Genomic DNA, 20,317 nt, shown 5'->3' on the forward strand with positions numbered 1-20,317 from the left:
TTAATACAATCTTGAGAGACTCTTTCTCTACCCCTTCACGCTCATCTGTAAAATATTTAATAAAAGTTGTGATGACATTCTGGTCAGAAGATAAAACAAAAAGAAATCTCAATTTTCTAGTATCAATTATGATCAACTTGGGAATCATTTATCATAATGATGTTAGTGGCTTTTAGAAATTCATTGGGAAAAGGCCTTAGCTTCATAATTTTGGGAAAAATGATTGCTAAAATTACTAATTTGGGATTTAAAAAAGCCTGTGTAAGTTCAGATTTTTTGGAAAACTGCATAAATTGTAAGAAAATTTTGATTGGGAACAGGCCTTTTATAGGTATCAGATATATAAGGTGAAAAATCACTGAATGCACTTAAATGACAATATGCCATAACCAAGGGACTTATTAATTGAAAGAAGCTGTTATTCCACAAAGTATATTCCAGAAAAAAGTATTATCATAAACAGTTGCTGTTTACCCACCATTTACTGGTGATGTTTGTTTGTTTCATTTTACTCCTTTTCCCAACGGTATTTCAGTCATATAGGCGGGTAGTTTCCTAACCATCGTTCCTGGAGAGTTACACCAGTACTAGACTACCTTCCTCCGTGCTAAACTACCAAATCATCTCCCAGGGATCGAACCCATGCCAGAGAAGTAGCTGGATTAGAAGTCATTGACTCAAACCCCTCAACCACGGAGGCGGTTATATTACTGGTGATACATCTTTAATTTGTTATACATGTAGGTGCTCAACTTTTCACAACTGAATGTTTGACTTTGTACAGTACAGATATCGAGGAATATGCAAAATCCTCGGAGGATCGAGGAAAACACTCGCAACTCCGCGAGAGTATTTGTCCATAAAAACGAGTGACTCCGCGTGAGAAACGTGTGATGAGAGTGACTCCGAGACGAAAATAAAAGCGCGTGACTCCGAGAGAGAATTAACGCGTAATTCCGTGTCGGTGTCTAGCTGGTGTAAATAAATGCAAGTGCAATTTAATTTTTTTTCGAAAATAATAAAGATGATTTTTATCGTTGTTGTTTTCAATTTACCCTGTAAAGTTGAAAGGTACATTTGATTAGAAAAAATCACTACCGCAAGCATCATCAGTTCTCAAGTTTATTTTTATCCCGATTAATTAGGTCAGTAGCAATAACCACAGGAACCCGAAATTCTTCAAAAACAAAAAACGATTAAAATAATCCATATAATAACGGCCCAGCTTTTTTTATACTTCTTTAAGAATTGAATTAATTATATAAACTTCATTAATCTTAAATGTCTGTCTTGTCCAATTAAATCACTGCGACAGTTCCTCGAGAAAAAAACCTACAACTTCCTTTTGACGAAAATAATCTATGTAGTTATAATTTATGAAATTTCTATATTTTTTGTATGTTTATTTATACATCATCGTATTTTTGTTTAGATGTAAATGTTTCTAAATGCATCAAATACCGATAACGTGCCGTTCTAATTTATTTTAGGTGCCACATATTGTATTGTGTTTTTTTTCAATGTGGAAAATGAGTTTCGATCTTCATAATATTTTAATCATTGATAACATGTGCACATAAAAAAATTGATTTTCCCAACTTTTATATTGGTTTGTATAGTTTTAAAAATCACTGCCAATCTCAATTTTCTTGTTGCTGTTTTATAATTCATGGTTTTATGTTTGAGACGACGCAGTGCCTGTTGTTTTCCCCCTGCAAACATGGGTAGAATTTCATAAATGAATTCCTTAATGATGTCCTTTCTTGTGCTGCCAACATCGGTAGAATTGCCTAGCAGATCGAACTTCTTAACTCTGTTAGAACTATATTGTTCTGAAAGCAATAGTAAAATAAATTAATACATTAATATTAAAAGCAGGTCTGTACATGCCGACATAGGGTGTCGCTGTTTTGGCTAGTGCATTGTATGGAATGATGTATTATATCTCGTATTTCACGGATTTTTATCAACCAACAATTAAAAGGAGACGTACATGTACTTCACATGGAAATCAGTTTGGTATCATTTATGTAACTGGTACCAATTTATCTAAAAGCCTGACTTAAAAGTATAAAATTACCTTTTTCAGAAGTTTACTTTCCAAGGCAGATGCATTTCAATGAAGAATAATTTGTAAACTGTCTTTAAGAAAGTGTTGTTTTTTTATTCAGTTCTGGTACAAAGTGTAATTTCCCTTACGATAATATGTCAATGGAATGAATCAACCTAAGCACGTGGTTGTTTTGCCATGTATTTCCTTTTTTTTTTCTTCTTCTTTTTTTGCTTACATAATAATTATAAATTTGTATAAACAATGCAAAAAAGAAGCTCATCTATATTTTCTTATTTTAGAATACTAAATTAAATAGGTTTTTGACACTGCGCGTTACGGGAATTGCGGGAAATCATCGGTTATTCTTTCCTTTAATTAATTAATGAATCAAGTGTGTCTACTTTCGTTTTCACTTGTGATACTTTACATCAACGAAGAATTTTCGACAACATTGTTATTTTGAATAAATAATACATGCGTTGAAGGATTTTATTTTAGAGGTAGAGCATTATATTAATTAATAAATAAATAAAGCATACGTGTACCAAATCAGTCTTATTTTCTCGGAGTCACTCTTTTTGACTCGAAGTTTCACGGAGTCCCGCGGACAAAATTGTCACTCGTTTTTGTCTCGGAGTCACTCTTTTTCACCCGAGAAATTTATAATCCACTGGGAGTCACGCTTTTTGAGATTACTTGATACTCGCAGGAATTTGCATATTCCTCGATATCTGTACTGTATTTCTTTTGAAAAACATTACATGATTTAATCTTCAACCAAACTGGGTTATAATTGTAGATAATTGACAATAATAAAATAAAATGGGATTTCGAAATGTTGTTTTCTAAAGCAATAATATTAGAAAAGGACAAAGTCAATACACTTATTCAAAACTGTATTCATCTGTAACACAATCATTCGCTTGACTAAGCTGAAAGGTAACCAGTCAATGAGATCTATCTACCTACAAAGTTTCATGTTGATACCTCTTATACTTTTAGAGTTATGTCCCGGACAAAGTTCAAAGTGTAAAATAAACAAAAGGGGGATAATTCAAAAATTAGGCAAAGCAGAGTTACGATTCTTGTGCACTGCACACCTACTCAATGAGATCTATCAACCTACAAATTTTCATGCTGATACCTCTTATACTTTTAAAGTTATGTCCCGGTGCAAAGTTACGGTTCTTGTGCACTGCACACCTACTCAATGAGATCTATCTACCTACAAAGTTTCATGTTGATACCTCTTATACTTTTAGAGTTATGTCCCCCGGACAAAGTTCAAAGTGTAAAATAAACAAAGGGGGATAATTCAAAAATTAGGCAAAGCAGAGTTATGGTTCTTGTGCACTGCACACCTTCTGAATGAGATCTATCTACCTACAAAGTTTCATGTTGATACCTCTTATAATTTTAGAGTTATGTCCCGGACAAAGTTCAAAAAGTAAAATAAACAAAGTGGGTTAATTTAAAAATAAGGCAAGGCAGAGTTACCGTTCTTGTGCAATGCACACCTACTCAATGAGATCTAGCTACCTACAAAGTTTCATGTTGATACCTCTTGTTGTTTCAAATTTATGTCCCGGACAAAAAAAACGGACGGATGGAAAGACGGACGGACAAGGCGGTGACTATATGCTCCCCCGAAATTTTTCGGGGAGCATAAAAATGAATGAATTATTACATTAATATTACTTATTTCTTAAAAGACATATCATAGCAAAGCGATCTTAAATAGCAATATAGCAATAGTTTACCTGTATCTATAAATGATTATCACACAGTCAGAAATGAGTTAATCAAACAAATAAGTTAATAACAAACAAATTACAAACTATGAAATATTATCATTGTTATTATATTATAATTGTAATCTAATTTTTAGAATACAATAGATCGATTAATGCACAATTTAAAAAAAAAATTTAATTTTATTTTAATTATTCCCTTATTATCCCTTTATTTCTAATTATATATATGTGGTACATAACCTCATTTACATTTATGCAGTGGTACATTTCCTCCATGGTACGTAACCTCTAAATTTCGTTGTTGTATACATATCTGTCAGATGAACTTTCAACTTGTTCTTTTAAATAGTATTTTGTAAACTAGATATTTTTGCAAAGGATGCTAAACAGTGGAACAATATTCTAACTAGGGCCTTACATAAGTTTTGTAGGCAGATTCTTTAACCTTTTTGTTGGAAGTTTTGACTTTTCTTTATCTATAAATCTGAGTGAATTATTTGCTATTCACGAATTTGAAAACCTAGCTAAACGCCGTTTTCCGGTACTTTCTGTACATAGCTCTGGGGAATTCACCTAATGGAGTGTAATAGCGAACTCGATGTTTTCGGCCTTTTTTTTTAATTAAATGGAAATAAAACAGTTATTTCTTTATAAGAAAATAATTGAATATCATTGTATGAATAATTCCATACAAAACATAAAGTAAATACACAAGTTTACGCTGAAAATAACCTTATTTATTATGGGAGATTCCTGGCTACGTCTGTTTAAATTTTATTGATTATCATTACAAACAATTTATTTTTTACAAAAACTTGCAATAGATATTAAAGGAATATTGATAATTTTCAAAAAAATCATGTTTTTAACCTTAAACATTAAAATAATGATAGAAAAATAGAAATGCATGTAACTGTGTTATGTACTTCATTTGGTGTAATTCCCCAGAGCTAAATTCGCAACATACCGGAAAACGGTGTTTAGCTAGGTTTTCGAAAAGGTCAATAGCTGTTATGTTATTAAATTATATGATAATTTGTTGAGTAGGGTAACAGAGCTGATGTCTACCCCCGAAGTCATTTTTCAGATGGGAGATATTACAAAATACTAGTTACATCGTTAGTAAATCAATGTCATAGAGTGAATGTTTGGTTAAGAACCGCGCCGCCATGAAAAGCTCGACTCATTTATAATATGACGCTGTAGACAAAATAATTCATTCCAACAGGTCGTGAATACTGATGACATTTCAGTTCATTCGTAAATTACCTTCGTAATCATCATCATATCCTTTAGATTTATGCTTCTTAGGCTTGTGTTTTTTGCCCATTTTAAATATGCCTTATAGGTTAAGAGACAGGGTCCGAAATATTAGAAAAATATGCGACAAATAATATATTATTTTGTAAACAAAAGAAATTTTGTTTATTTTTTGCTTGATGCGCATGCGTCAAACACCTTTTAAGAGATAATAACAAAGTAATCCGTAGAAAAAGCTATAAGTCCGAGATAAGGAAATTTCTCGCGAACCGGCTTCCGCGGCCTTGACCTTGGGTAATGATAAAATATTTCCACTCATCATGTTTAGATTAGAATAGTTATTGGAAAATTTACATGCATGATTTTGTTTTTTTTCTGGTATAAAACAATGCCAGTCAGTATCAACGGATATATTTTGTTCATACTGCATGTAATCACTTACGTTTAGTTCAATTTCGAGGATATAGAGCTCTACTAAAATTATTCAATTTATTGTTGATAAATGGGTATGTGTTTTACAAGAATTGTTTCAGTAAAACTGTCAGTTCGTAATAATTTTGTTTCGCTGGCTCTTCCTAATCTTAGAATATAAAGGTGGTTGCAATGATCTATCTACATCTACATGTTACTCCCGAACAATCAATTCTGACTATGATTAGGAGTGCATTCATGATTTCTCTTGTAATGTAAAAAGGCACTTTATTATCTACTTGAAAGTGATTTATGTTGAAGGAACCTGTCACATGTGACTGTCAGCCAGCTGGTCTAGGACTTTACTGACACTTAACATTTACTTTATATATTTACTGACAGTTACTAAGTCATCATGTACAAAGATGAAACATGTCATTTATTTTTTTTTATTGTTTTTGTTTTGTTTTTCTTTGAGTTCATTACTACAAATCAAGTTTTAGTTTCTTAAACATCTTTATTATGCCCCCCTTCAAAAACGAGGGGGGATATTGTTTTGCTAATGCTGGTCTGTCTGTCCATTGGTAGACCACATGCTTTCTGCTGATTATCTTGAAAACTATTTATCACAAAGTCCTCATATTTCACATATTGTTTGGTCATAACAAGTAGATGACCCCTATTGATTTTGGGGTCACTAGGTCAAGGTCACAGGGGCTTTAAATGTCAAAATGGTTTCCGCTGATTATCTTGAAAAGTTTTCATCACAAAGTCGTCATATTTCACATGGTGATTGGTCATAACTAGTAGATGACCCCTATAGTTTTTCGGGTCACTTTGTCAAAGGTCACAGGGGCCTTAAATGTCAAAATGGTTTCCGCTGATTATCTTGAAAAGTATTCATCACAAAGACGTCATTTTACATGGTAATTGGTCATAACGTACCAGTGTTGCATCTAGAATTTCAAAATTATGGGGGATTGTCCCCCACTCAACTGAAAAATGTGGGGGATTTGAAAAATGAGGGGGACATACATTGACCTTACAATATGACATACCGAAAATAATTCATTTATTTTACGTTCAGGCATTTTTGACAGCTATCGTCCGCTCAAAAAACGAAAAGAAGAAAAAATAAAGTATTGACGAATACTACAAAACACACGCGAGATGACCCAGTTCGCTGCTACACGCGATTTAGTACGTATTTAAGTCATTACCACAAGTGACAACAAACATGGCTGAAGCGTCCAAGATACGATGTAGATAAACTGAATTAAGTTGAAAAGATCATCAGATGCGCGACTTGGCGTGCATTTACTTCATTAAAATGCACGATCTGCATAAAAAATGGGAAAATCGCGCAATCGCGTGGCCTAGATGCAACACTGAACGTACTAGTAGATGACCCCTATTGATTCTGGTGTCACTAGGTCAAAGGTCAAGGTGACAGGGGCCTTGAATGGCAATATGATTTCCGCTTATTATCTTGGTTGCTATTTATCACAAAATCTTCATATTTCAAATATTGATTGGTCAAAACTAGTAGATGACCCCTATTGATTTTAGGGTCAAAGGTCAAGGTCACAAGGGCCTTACATGTCAGAATGGTTTCCCCTGATTTTCTTGAAAATTATTTATCACAAATTCTTATATTTCACAAGGTGATTGGTCATAACTAGTGATTTTGGGGTCACTAGGTCAAAGGTTAAGGTCACAGGGGCCTTAAATGTCAAAATAATTTCCGCTGATTATCTTGAAAAGAATTCATCACAAAGTCGTCATATTTCACATGGTAATTGGTCATAACTAGTAGATGACCCCTATTGATTTTGGGGTCAAAGGTCAAGGTCACATTGGCCTTGAATGTCAAAATGGATTCCGCTTATTATCTTGTTTGCTATTTATCACAAAGTCTTCATATTTCACATATTGATTGGTCATAACAAGTACATGACCCCTATTGATTTCAGGGTCACTAGGTCAAAGGTCCAGGTCACAAGGGCTTTAAATGTCAGAATGGTTTCTGCTGATTATCTTGAAAAGTATTCATAACAAAGTCTTCATATTTCACATATTGATTAGTCATCAGTAGATGACCCCTATTGATTTTTGGGTCACTAGGTCAAAGGTCAAGGTCACAATAGCCTTGAATGGTGATATGAATTCTGCTTATTATCTTGGTTACAATTTATCACAAAGTCTTCATATTTCTCATATTGATTTGTCATAACTAGTAGATGACCCCTATTGATTTTAGGGTCTCTAGGTCAAATGTCAAGGTCACAGGGGCCTTAAATGTCTACATAGTTTCCGCTGATTATCTTGAAAAGTATTCATTTTAATGTCTACATATTTCACACATTTATTGATCATAGATAGTAGAATACCCCTATTGATTTTGGGGTCACTAGGTCAAAGGTCAAGGTCACAGGGGCCTTGAATGGTAATATGATTTCCGCTTATTATCTTGGTTACTATTTATCACAAAGTCTTCATATTTCACATATTGATTTGTCATAACTAGAAGATGACCCCATTGATTTGGGGTCACCAGGTCAAAGACCAAGGTCACAGGGTCTTTGAATGGTAGTATGATTTCAGTGCATTATCTTGAAAGATAATTATCACAAAGTCTTCATATTTCATAGTGATTGGTCATAACCAACAGATGATTGGTATTGCTTTTGGGGTCACTAGATCAAAGGTCAAGGTAACAGGGGCCTTAAATTAGGGATTAAACGATGATCGAGTATAATCGAAAATTGATCGGTTATAGAACCTGATCGATTACAAAGTTAAATAATCGATCATCAGTAATTTATTTTCTTGCTGTTACTTAAGTGACTAACTGTATTATAACAACACTAAATTAAAGCCAGTTTTGTTTGAAACATTAATTTTCATTCAATTGAATATGAAAGCATACTGGTGACCATTGAGTTAAAAGTTGACATCAGGCATGCTAGTTTAAAGGTATACTATGCTAAAATTTGACATTAGAAAATATTTAAAATTGCTATACCGTCTATTTGTAGATACAAAATAAACATGTTTTGACTTCACACAAAGAAGATATGTTATGTATAAAATTATTCTACACACAATTGGTGGTTGTTTGCAATATCAATATATAGTGTCATTAAAAAAATGGCAGTTTTGTTAGAACAATTCGACCACTTAACTTGTTCCCATACATAGTTTATTCATTCCTTTATAGAAAGTGAGATATAATAATTCATAGATTTTAATGAATTTATTTGATTAAAATATTTTACTCAAGGATGAGCATAGTATATCTTAAAACTATTTATTTCAGTTGATAAAGTGGTGGTCACATGGAAATGAATTCTATAAATATTAAAGCATGATATGTACATTATACTTTTTACTTTGTTATCATAAATGTTTCGATTATATAATCGATGATTGATCGAAAAGGGTTGTTCGATTATTTTCGATGATCGATTATGATTTTTGTCCGATTAAGAAACCCTACCTTAAATGTCAGAATGGTTTCCGCTGATTATCTTGAAAACTATTTATCACAAAGTCTTCATATTTCACATACTGATTGGTAGTAACTAGTAAGTGACCCCTATTGATTTTTGGGTCACTAGGTCAAAGGTCAAGGTCACAAGGTTCTTGAATGTTAGTATGGTTGCCGCTCATTATCTTGAAAGCTATTTATCACAAAGTCTTCATATTTCTAATATTAATTGGTCATTACTATTAGATGACCCCTATTGATTTTGGGTCAAAGGTCTAGGTCACAGGGGCCTTGAATGTCTTATTATCTTGAAAACTATTTATCACAGAGTCTTCATTATTTTTCTTTTTTCCATAATTGAACACTTCCATGTACCCATTTATGGCAAGTATCTCTAACAAAATTAGCAATAATGTGAGTCAAGGGCTAGAAAGGGGGGCATATGTGTCGTTTCGACATTTCTTGTTTGATCTTTGATCTCATTATTATTGTGATTTACATGTCACTTAACATAACCTTTGATTGGAATAAAAGTTATATGCTTGGCATATATTAATGAAACTAAGAATTACCTCCTAATGAATCCATATCCTCAAGAGTGAGTGACTAAATGCCATTATTGCCCTCTTGTTTATGTTTTTGAGATCCGACTTTACAAAATGTTCAATACAGAGTAAAAACTTCAGATAATGAATTATGTTAATGGTTCAGATAAGAATATCATAAATATAAACCTATTCATTTTTATTGCTTTCAATGCACATTGAAAACCTATTGAAGCGATTGTGATGAAAAAGGTACGCTGATATTAAAGTTTTTATTATGTATTGAACGATCTGCTCTTGATAGATAATTTTTTCTGCAAGAGGTAATACTTTGGATAGAATTATATGCTTTTATTAGGAAAAATTAATGTTAGTTTCAACAATATTTTATTCACAATTTAATAATACATGATAAGTATATTACAAATATAGTATTGAGTATGTTATAAGTATATTAACACATTAAGGAGAAAAAAAAAACATTAAGAAGAAAAGAAAAAAAACACAATAATTATAAATTTCTTATACATTTTGTTGGCTATGAATAGCTTGAGATTGAAAAGGAGAAACAACTTAGGCAGAGCTAAGAAAATATTTACATCATAGACATTTTTTATGATGATGACCGGAATATAAATGTATATTTAAATTGTGAATGTGTCGTAATGTGTGCTGGTTGATGGTTTGGTAGTTACTTTGAGCCTTCTGCAGCAAATAAAGCTATAATAATGCTCAATTACTGTAACTGTGGTTTGTCTAAACACATTAAATAAATAATGCAAGGGGGCGTCAGTGGCCAAGTGGTTAAGGTTGTTGATTTCAAACCACTTGCCCCTCACCGCTGTGGGTTCAAATCCCGACAGGGACTTTGGATTCTTTCATGTGAGGAAGCTATCCAGCTAGCTTACAGAACATTTTTGGTTCTACTGAAATAATGCATGGAAGGGCACCTGAGGTCTTCCTCCACCAGTAAAGTTGGTGTGACATAAAACCCAATAAAACAAACAAACAGATAATGCAAGCTGTCTCTGTCTCTTATGTAAACATTTTAATGATTAAATTATTGAATATTCATGCCAACAAGCCACATCATTTGAGCCGGTCTTGATCCATGCTGGTCGCAAACGCATTATGTTGGTTTTGTCGTTTATATATGTTTGATGACTTGGGGAAACTGAAGAGTGGAAAATAATTGAAAACACAATTGTAACTAGCAACAACAATAATTTCATGATTTTCAGACTTTTATACAAATTCATATAGTTATGTTCTTTGTCTATTTTCAGCCTATAAACTTGATTGTTAATCGATGCTGAAGTAATCATTTAAAGATGGCATACAGAGTAGTGTCTCACTTGATGAGACAGACAGGCCGATTAACAGGAGCCCGTCAAAATTCTTACCTCAGAATAAGCAGAACTGCAGCTGTAAATACAGGTATGATAAACATTTTGTAGAGTTTGATAGATAAAATTTAATATTTGCATGATCTATCAATAGTGTGAAAAGTTAATAATATCTATACAGGTAGGACCAGTGTTGTGCATTTTTCAGAAGTCACGCTTAACTTTATGCTGGCTCCTGTTTTAAAATGACCTTAACTTGCCTTCAAGTTCAAAAGAGATGTTTTTAAAAGATGTCTGATACCTCAGTGTGAATACAATTTTATAAATTTACATCAAAACTGAAATTTATGTCTCAAAAATTTTGTAGACATGAACAAATTACCTCTTTTTATGTTAATCCATAATAAATTTAAAAAGGGTAAAGTAAGAAAAATGTTTATTAAAGTTAAATGTATGATCAATATATATACATGTATTAAACTATACTCTACAGATATATCCCGGTCATTCACAAGTCAGACTGATGTTTTGGAACAGCGAACCAATCTGAGACATAGAGCTACAGTAAAGAGTGTCCGGACACAACAGTCAGTGGGACATAACAAGAAAGCATCTCTTGTTATATTTGATAAAGATGGAACTCTTATATGTTTCCACTCTATGTGGTATCCATGGTTGAAAAGATTTAGTGCAAAGTAAGTTTAGAAAAATAATGTATAGTCAAACTTATATATGTACATGAGACTGTTTTCTTGATGTTACAAGTTGCATAAAAGAAGCATAAAAAAGTAAACAATTATCCAACAGAATAAACAACTGAAACAGCACAATTTACAAATGTTAAAAAGTTGCAATATTTAAAATTTAGAATTATATAGGTATTTTTAATTGGATTTAGTCCATGGAAAAGGTTTATGAAAACTTTTGATACTTTAAAACTGTGTGGTTAAGATATTTTGTGTGTAACAGATTGTGTGCAGCTACTGGTATGGATCTAGAAGAAAAATTATACGATCTACTAGGATACTGCTCCATCAGCAAGAAGTTCAATCCTGGCTTATTGGCCGAGTCCACTAAGCCAATCATACAAGTTGAACTTACCAACTTCCTGCAGGAACAAGGTTTCAAGCAAGAAGAGGCTAGACAAATCATAGAGGATATCTGGGAAGAAGGCGACTCTAGTAGCGAGGAAACTCTGAAATCTCTGGCGAATCTACAAACTTTGTTTAAAATTCTCAAGTCAAACGGAGTGAAGATAGCAATTTCAACTTCTGATTCAAGGGAGGGAACTCTGGAAACATTAAAAGAATTGAGTTTAGAAAAATACATTGATATGGTGGTTTGCGGTGACGATGCAGATACGGAGCCAAAACCAAGTCCATACTCGGCATTCAAGATCTGTAATAAACTTGGTGTAGATCCTGCAGATACGGTGATGGTTGGGGATACACAGGCAGATGTTGGTATGGGAAAGGCAGCAAATATTGGATGGAATGTGGGCGTGTTGAGTGGTGTGGGAAACAGCACAGATCTGTTACCAGAAGCTGATCATGTAATACACAGTGTCAAAGATTTGTTGCCCCTCATACTACCTGGATCAGATTGGAAACAGTACTATAGATATAGGTTTGTATTTGATCTTCTTCACTGCTTGTTCATTAGATTTGAATGATTAAGGTGAGCTCACATAATAGGACAAATTTCCTGGAATAAATGATCCACTTTAACATTTCTTAGTATGCCAGTTACCCAGGAAGTCTTAAAACATGTCTTGATGTAGTTTTTAAAAGGTTTGTTAGTTTATTTTGGCTCTTTCTCAACTTTTGCAGAAATATTTTTCTAAGCTTAAATAGATTACAAATAGAGGAAGATCTATTAGTATTTGAAGAGCAATATTAATCTTGTTGTTGTTGTTTTTTCCACAGTCATGTAGAGAGAATCATGGTAGAGCCACATGACTTAGAGGAGGGACAGTGTCAGATGAAGGGAGTAGAGCCTGTAGTGAAAAATGGTGTGAAAGTTGTAATATTTGACCTCCATGGTACCTTGCTGTGTTCTCATAGTAGATATAGTGAATGGCTAGACACTCTGTGTACAAGGTGAGGTATTAAATCAATATGTTAATAGAATTACATCTGACTGTAGGAGATTTCTATGCCCTCAAAATAATAGATGAAGGGACCTATTGTTTGTGGTTGTCACAAAATATTAACCTTGACTAAATCACAGAAGTCAGTCCACCAAAAGAATCCAACCTTGAAAGGTGCATGTATATTGTTTTTGGTATGTCTGGCACAAAACTCTTACCAGTTAAACCTTGATAATAATAAGGAAGTCTTCCAGACTAAACAGGAGCATGCACCTTATTAAGCTCTACAAGACTGATTACTCTGCCTTCATATTTTCTTTAGTTAATATCCTTCTTAACTTTTGTCTATGAAAAAACTTTAAAATTGATTAAGACATCATGTTGACTCTTCAAAGTTGGAAAGATTTTATTGGAATGAGTGCAATGCACATGAATGATAACACTACAAATCATTTTGCTTTTGGAGTTATTGCCCTGTGTATTTATTTTTTTGCAATTTTTGAAAGAATTATAGCTCACTGTATATTTGAGATGTCAACTTTAAACACCATAACTCTTAGTAATAGCCTAATTAATAAAATGTCTTTTATTCCAGAATGGAACAGATTACAGGATTAAAGCTAAAAACAGAACTTTACGAAACTCTAGGAGTGTGTACAGATTCTAAGAAAGTTAAAATGGGTATATTAGGAGATGGTACACCAACTCAAGTGAAATCAAAACTGACAGAAATCTTGCTAAAGAATGGTCTTACATATGAAGAGTCCATGCTTATGGTTAATCAGACCTGGAAAGAATGCAATCATTTACTGGAATCTAACACAATATCTAGTGATACAAGAGTTGAAGAACTTTTCCAGAACCTGAAACAAAATAACGTCAAAATTGCTGTTAATACAACAGACTTCAGGGAGTATGCCCTCTCAGATTTAGATTCTCTTGGATTATTAAAGTATGTAGATATAATGGTGTGTGGTGACGACCCTATTTCTCAAGCGAAACCCTCGCCACATAATGTTCTGTTAATATGTAATGAATTTAATACAAGCCCTGATCAAACTGTCATCATAGGAGATTCATTAACTGATTTACAGATGGCAGAAAAAGCTAAAGTGTTTAGGAAAATAGGTGTTTTGACTGGTGTAGGAGACAAAGAAACTTTAGAGAAACACGCTGATTATGTGGTTCCATCAGTTGGCTATGTTAGCAAGTATCTATTTAATGACATCAGCGAAAATCTGCAACAAAATCAACACCGATCTTTTAGCACTATGTCAAATTTAAAAAAACCCGGATTTCTCAAATCTGCTGTGAACAATTTTATTAAAAGTGGGCAGAGATATAATTTTAGTACATCATCATCATATAATGTTAGTGTATCTTCAGATGTGCCATCATATGATTATATAGTGGTGGGGGCTGGGTCGGCTGGGTGTGTTCTAGCTAATAGGTTAACAGAGAGTGGACAGGACAAAGTTTTATTAATGGAGGCCGGACCGAAAGATTTCTCGTGGAAAATCTGGATGCCAGCAGCTCTCATGTATAATTTGTGTGATGATAACTACAACTGGTTTTACCACACGGAGCCGGAACCATCTATGAACAATCGTGTAATGTACTGGCCACGTGGCCGTGTATGGGGAGGATCTTCATCTCTCAATGCCATGGTTTACATCCGTGGACACGCTTTTGATTATGATCGTTGGGAAAAGGAGGGTGCTACTAATTGGTCGTATGCAAATTGTTTACCATATTTTCGAAAGGCACAAACCCATGAGCTGGGGGAGAATGATTACAGAGGGGGAAGTGGACCATTGCATGTATCTCGTGGTAAAACTGACAACCCATTACATCATGCTTTTATTAAAGCTGGTCAAGAAGCCGGTTACCCTTTCACTGATGATATGAATGGGTACCAGCAAGAAGGTGTAGGCTGGATGGACATGACAATACATAAAGGTATGAGATGGAGTGCTGCTGCAGGATACCTTCATCCAATCAGGAAGACGAGATCAAATTTAGAAACAAAAGTGAAGGTTTTGACAACCAAAGTACTTTTCGATAAGAACAAAGCTGTTGGGATTGAATATGAGGAAAACGGGGAAATTAAAAGAGCTATGGCAAATAAAGAAGTAATTCTGAGTGGTGGTGCAATAAATTCACCACAACTTTTGATGCTGTCTGGTGTAGGAAATGCAGATGATTTGAAAAAGCTGAATATTCCAGTGGTAGCAAATCTGCCAGGGGTTGGAGAAAACCTACAGGATCATTTGGAAATGTACATTCAGTACAAGTGCTTGAAACCAATCACTCTCTACATAGCACAGTGGAAGTTTCCCCATCATATGATTAGAATAGGTCTGCAGTGGTTCCTCACTCAGACAGGCTGGGGGGCTACAGCCCATCTAGAATCTGGTGGTTTTATCCGCAGTCGACCGGGTGTTGAACATCCCGACCTTCAGATTCATTTTCTACCATCTGTTGTTAATGACCATGGAAGGAAAACTGGCGAGTGTCATGCTTTCCAGTTCCATATTGGTTCAATGCGGCCAACTAGTAGGGGATACCTTAAACTTAAAACCAATAACCCAAAGGACCATCCAAAAATTGTGGCCAATTACCTCACTACAGAACAGGATATGCAAGAAATGAGAGATGGCATCACTTTATCACGGGAAATGTTTGCACAGAAAGCATTTGATGAATTTCGAGGTGAAGAACTTCAACCAGGACCTCAAGTTCAAACCAAAGAGCAAATGGATGAGTTTATACGTAATGTAGCTGACAGTGCCTATCATCCATCTTGTACATGTAAAATGGGTCAGCCAAGTGACCAGATGGCAGTTGTTGACCCAGAGACAAAAGTCATTGGCTTGGAAAATCTGCGTGTGGTGGATGCTTCTATAATGCCAAGTGTTGTTAGTGGAAACCTGAATGGACCAACAATTATGGTCGCTGAAAAAGCAGCAGATATTATTAGAGGTGTGCAACCATTACCTAAATCAACTGCTCCTGTTTATAGGCCTAAAACATTGGATACACAGAGATAATAATGATGTTACATGTCTCACACCTGACTTGCGTTACTTTGCTATTGTATCACTAGTGAAGACAACATATATACCAAATGTTTAATGATGAAATTGTAACAGTTTAACCTAGGGTTTGAATTAACAGTGCTAATATTCAATAAACATACATGAGTATAGAAAATTATGCTGCAATGTACATGTATCACTCACCAGTAACTTGCTTTCTGATTTCTGTGAAATTATGTCAGTGCTCCATAGCACATATCTCTTTCAGTTTACTTCTGAAATGTACTGAAATATTGTTAGTTAATATTATCAGTGTAAACTTGCAAACTATTGCAGACTGTTATGTGATGTTTAAATTTTTTTATTTGATTTGATTTGATGTTTTGTGTGCATTATTTGTTTACAACATTGTGATAACTAACTTGATGTAAGTAATATATATGTATGTATTTGTGATAAATGATAGTCTGAATGTTGTTTCATGCTTCATATAGCAGTAAAAGTTACAGACCATAGACATGTCTGTAGGCTTGCCCTTTCTATAGAGAGTGTTGTACATGTTTGATGAATGTGTTGTTTTTGATATATTAATGTTTTATTTATAGAGGTCTTCAATTAGATGTTTTCACGAGTTTAGTTCAAATTTACAAGAGATTTAAATGACTTTACATGTAATGTATGTCATGAATTATGTCCAGAAATAATTTGTTTAATACCAGATCTCATTTGTGTTGATTATTTTCCTAAGATTTTTTTTTGTGGTAGAAAGTTGAATGCAAGGACTATGCATCATAAAAACATTATTTGTTTAAATTATTTTATTACATCACATCTTAAGTTATCTACATTTTGTTCTGCTTACTTGTCAGTGATTTTATAAAGTGATATCATAATCACTGCTTAGGATATGTTATTTCGATTCTATCACCATATAAACAAATAAATACTGCGGTTCTTGATATCATGCTACATTGTTCCTGATTTGTCTCCATACTTATTTTTAGCACATACTTGTTTTCAGCAGACACATTTTGAATGGTTATGTCACATGTCCAAAAGAATTGTTTATAATTTGAGCCGCGTCATGACAAAACCAACATAATGCGTTTGCGACCAGCCTGCGCGTCCGCACAGTCTGATCAGGATCCATGCTGTTCGCTACCAGTTTCTCTATTTGTAATACAGTTTGTAAGCGAACAGCATGGATCCTGATCAGACTGCGTGGACGCGCAGGCTGGTCTGGATCCATGCTGGTCGCAAATGCGTTATGTTGGTTTTGTCATGATGTGGTTCAATTTTGATACTTGTTGTTGTTATTGTTTTCACTTTTATTTGCTTTATTATACACTTAGTCAGCAAATTTAAAGAAATTTAAGTATTTACTATTTAACTTAACTAAGTTATCTGTAGATGAATAAATTTAGTTTAGATAGAAAGATTTTTCTTAATAAAATTGTTAATGTATTGTTTGCATTTGAATTGCACTTTATGATTATAAAGAAAAAGTTGTCATTATCAACTTTACTGCATTATTTATTGAAATTTACCAGTATGTCTTTTTATGCTTTGTATAGCAGCAGAAATTACAGTTTTGTTAATAAGTAGTTTTACTAATCTGAAATATAACAGGACAAAGCCAAGCTCTGGCTTCCAAAACTTTTCATGCAACTGTTGTGATAAATGTCCTATGATAATATTATCACTATAAGTAACTTGATTATGTGAATTCTTATTTAAGTACATTCAATACCAACATTTCTTTAATAAAAAAAGATCATGTTAATGCTGTATCATTAATGTACTTTCTGGTTAGTTAGCAATGATTGCTTTGTAGAAATTAGTACAGTGTTTTTGATTATTTAATCAGAGCTTATAAGTTCAGATTCAAGTTGAATTGTAATGAAAAGAGTTCCTGTATCAGGATTATTTGTGCATAATAAATATTGAAATAAGTGACTGTCATGCTATAGTGTACATGTTACTGCATTAATTCTAAACAAATGTTCATGGGAAAAGAGATTGTTTCTTTATGTTTAGATATACTTGATATTTTCTGAATCACATTAAACAAGTTTGCATCAATTTTGAGTTATGTGAAGTTTAAATGAATATTTCACAGACATGCGGTTGATTTTTGAAATCAATTAATTAGTTACTGAAAAGAAGTCACATCATGTATTTTTTTTCATCAAAATATTTTGATGTTTTTGAAGCAATCTTTGTTATGAATGGAAGGAAAATAATTTTGTGATAAATACATGTTATGTTAATGCCACCATATACATTTGTATACTTATTGTGATAACATAATAATTGCTCCACATTGTGAATGTTTGATTTTGTTTTATATGTTAATGAGAACTATATTATGATGAGATGATGATATTATTTCATTTGGGTTTATCTTTCAGAGAGAAATATCCACAATAAATGGGAAATGAATAAAGATTTATTAGTATTTTCTTTTATTATGTCATGACATTGATATCTGTTGATAAAGTGCATGCCTGATAACTTTAGCGTTATCAGACACCTTATCAATACATATTGGAATATTTTACCTCTTACTAGTTTGAAAAATATTAAACTGATAAACTTTGAATCGAATAGACTATTTGAATATTGAGGTCTCTCTTACATTTATTTGCCTAAAACATTTGGGACTATTTCTTAAAGATATGACCCTCAGCATATTAATGCATGCAGCATAAAATTAAGAGGTTCTTGACAAGTTTTTGTTTCATTTCAAATTTAAAGAAAGAAACACATATTAAAATTACAAACATGATAAATAGGAATACCAAACAAGTGGTTAATATCATTAAATTTATCAGACTCGTTCTACCTGATAAATTTTGTAATGTCTGACAGTAGCATGGTATTCAATATATTCACTGAACTGATCAATAAATTTATTATGTAGCTGTCCTCTGCTCCTAAGAACCTTCTTCAGAACACTTCCAGAATCTCCCAATACATATTGTAGAAGAGATGTTGCACTTACATTATATTATCACTCATGAACAGACTTGTTACATGTATGTTGTTTTTATTGCTTCCATGGGACCATATTTGATATTTAAAAGAAAAAAAAAACTGATAATTACAGTACAGTTTCTATCAAAATGTAAAATAAAACATCTTTTAAATATACACAGAGAAGATAAGTTTTAAACTCCACACACATAAGGTAATCACAGTATGATTAAAAAAGGGCAGTTTTGTTAAGGGTAGACCAAATTAAATTGGCAAGCAATAGGGAATGCAGCTTCCCAAACATAGATTATACATTCACTTATTCAAATTAGACATATTCAGGAAGATTTTACTAGATTTCAATCAATTTCTGCAATCACAATATTTTTTACCAAAAGATGAGCATAGTACATCTTTAATATCTACTATTTACATTCTACATGTGAAGAATTGAAAAACCATATCCTCTAGCCATTAGAGTTTCTTATAAACCAAGTACAAGGATTGTTTATCTTGAATGTAGCAAAACACTAGATCACTTGGACTGTGATCTTTACAGACAAAAACTTAGTCACTTGGGCTTTTCCTTGAATGGTAAAACACTAGGTCACTGGGCTGTCATCTTTAAAGGCAAACATTAGGTCACAGGCTGTCTTGAATAGCAAAACACTAACGTCAAAGACTTACTTTTAAAGGCAAACACTAGGGATATCTTCTTGAATAGCAAAACAATTAGGTCTCATAAAGTAAACACTAGGTCACTAGGGCTGTCTTCTTGAATAGCAAAACACAAGGTCACAGACCGTCATTCTTGAAGGTCTAACTCTTTGTCACTATGGAGCTGTTTTCTTAAATAGTAAACACTGGGGCTTTCATATTTGATGGCAAAACACGGGACCAGTTGACCTGATCGATCGTCTTGATTGTATATTTGGTATGGCTTTTCGGGCACCAACACAAGGTCATATGCCGCCGAAACAGAAAAAAGATGATTTTGTCTAACCTCGGGTGTTACAAATTTAAAGCAACAAAACCACCTCACCTGCTGGAGCTAAGAAATGCATAAATTCCAGTACTAGTAATTCGAAATCATTTAGTCGCCTTTTACGATCGCACAGGGATCAACGATGGAACATCAAGTCTGCATTTTGCATTTTTTCTTGGCGGAACTTAGTTAAATGTGCTTATATTATCTTTTACGGTGTATACAATAGAAGAAATTAAGTAAAATTACTCCGTAGCAATCTGGTAAAAACATAACATGACCCTATTGTCTGTGTTGTTGTATTGTAGCAGGTCTTACCTGTCTTCTGCATGTAACTGCCGCATGAGACTGTGAATCTAAAGCTCGCCAT

At 33.4% G+C, this 20,317-nt stretch overlaps 1 protein-coding gene across 2 annotated transcripts; it reads left to right on the forward strand.

Moving 5' to 3' along the window:
- The first annotated feature begins 5,340 nt into the window (after nucleotides 1–5,340).
- Nucleotides 5,341–18,434, forward strand: LOC132736606 (uncharacterized). Of its 2 annotated transcripts, none has more exons than XM_060723766.1 (6): nucleotides 5,341–5,361; nucleotides 10,800–10,950; nucleotides 11,353–11,554; nucleotides 11,829–12,485; nucleotides 12,785–12,958; nucleotides 13,544–18,434. In XM_060723766.1, the coding sequence occupies exons 2-6, from the start codon at nucleotides 10,845–10,847 to the stop codon at nucleotides 15,996–15,998; spliced, it is 3,594 nt and encodes a 1,197-aa protein (XP_060579749.1). In that variant the 5' UTR covers nucleotides 5,341–5,361; nucleotides 10,800–10,844; the 3' UTR covers nucleotides 15,999–18,434. The 2 variants fall into 2 exon arrangements, with proteins under 2 accessions (XP_060579749.1, XP_060579748.1); XM_060723765.1 differs by lacking the exon at nucleotides 5,341–5,361 and adding an exon at nucleotides 5,415–5,573.
- Nucleotides 18,435–20,317: the final 1,883 nt, after the last annotated feature.

The sequence above is a fragment of the Ruditapes philippinarum genome, unplaced genomic scaffold, assembly GCF_026571515.1.
Source record: "Ruditapes philippinarum isolate M1 unplaced genomic scaffold, ASM2657151v2 ctg2087_1_1_1_1, whole genome shotgun sequence".
Lineage (NCBI taxonomy): Eukaryota > Metazoa > Mollusca > Bivalvia > Venerida > Veneridae > Ruditapes > Ruditapes philippinarum.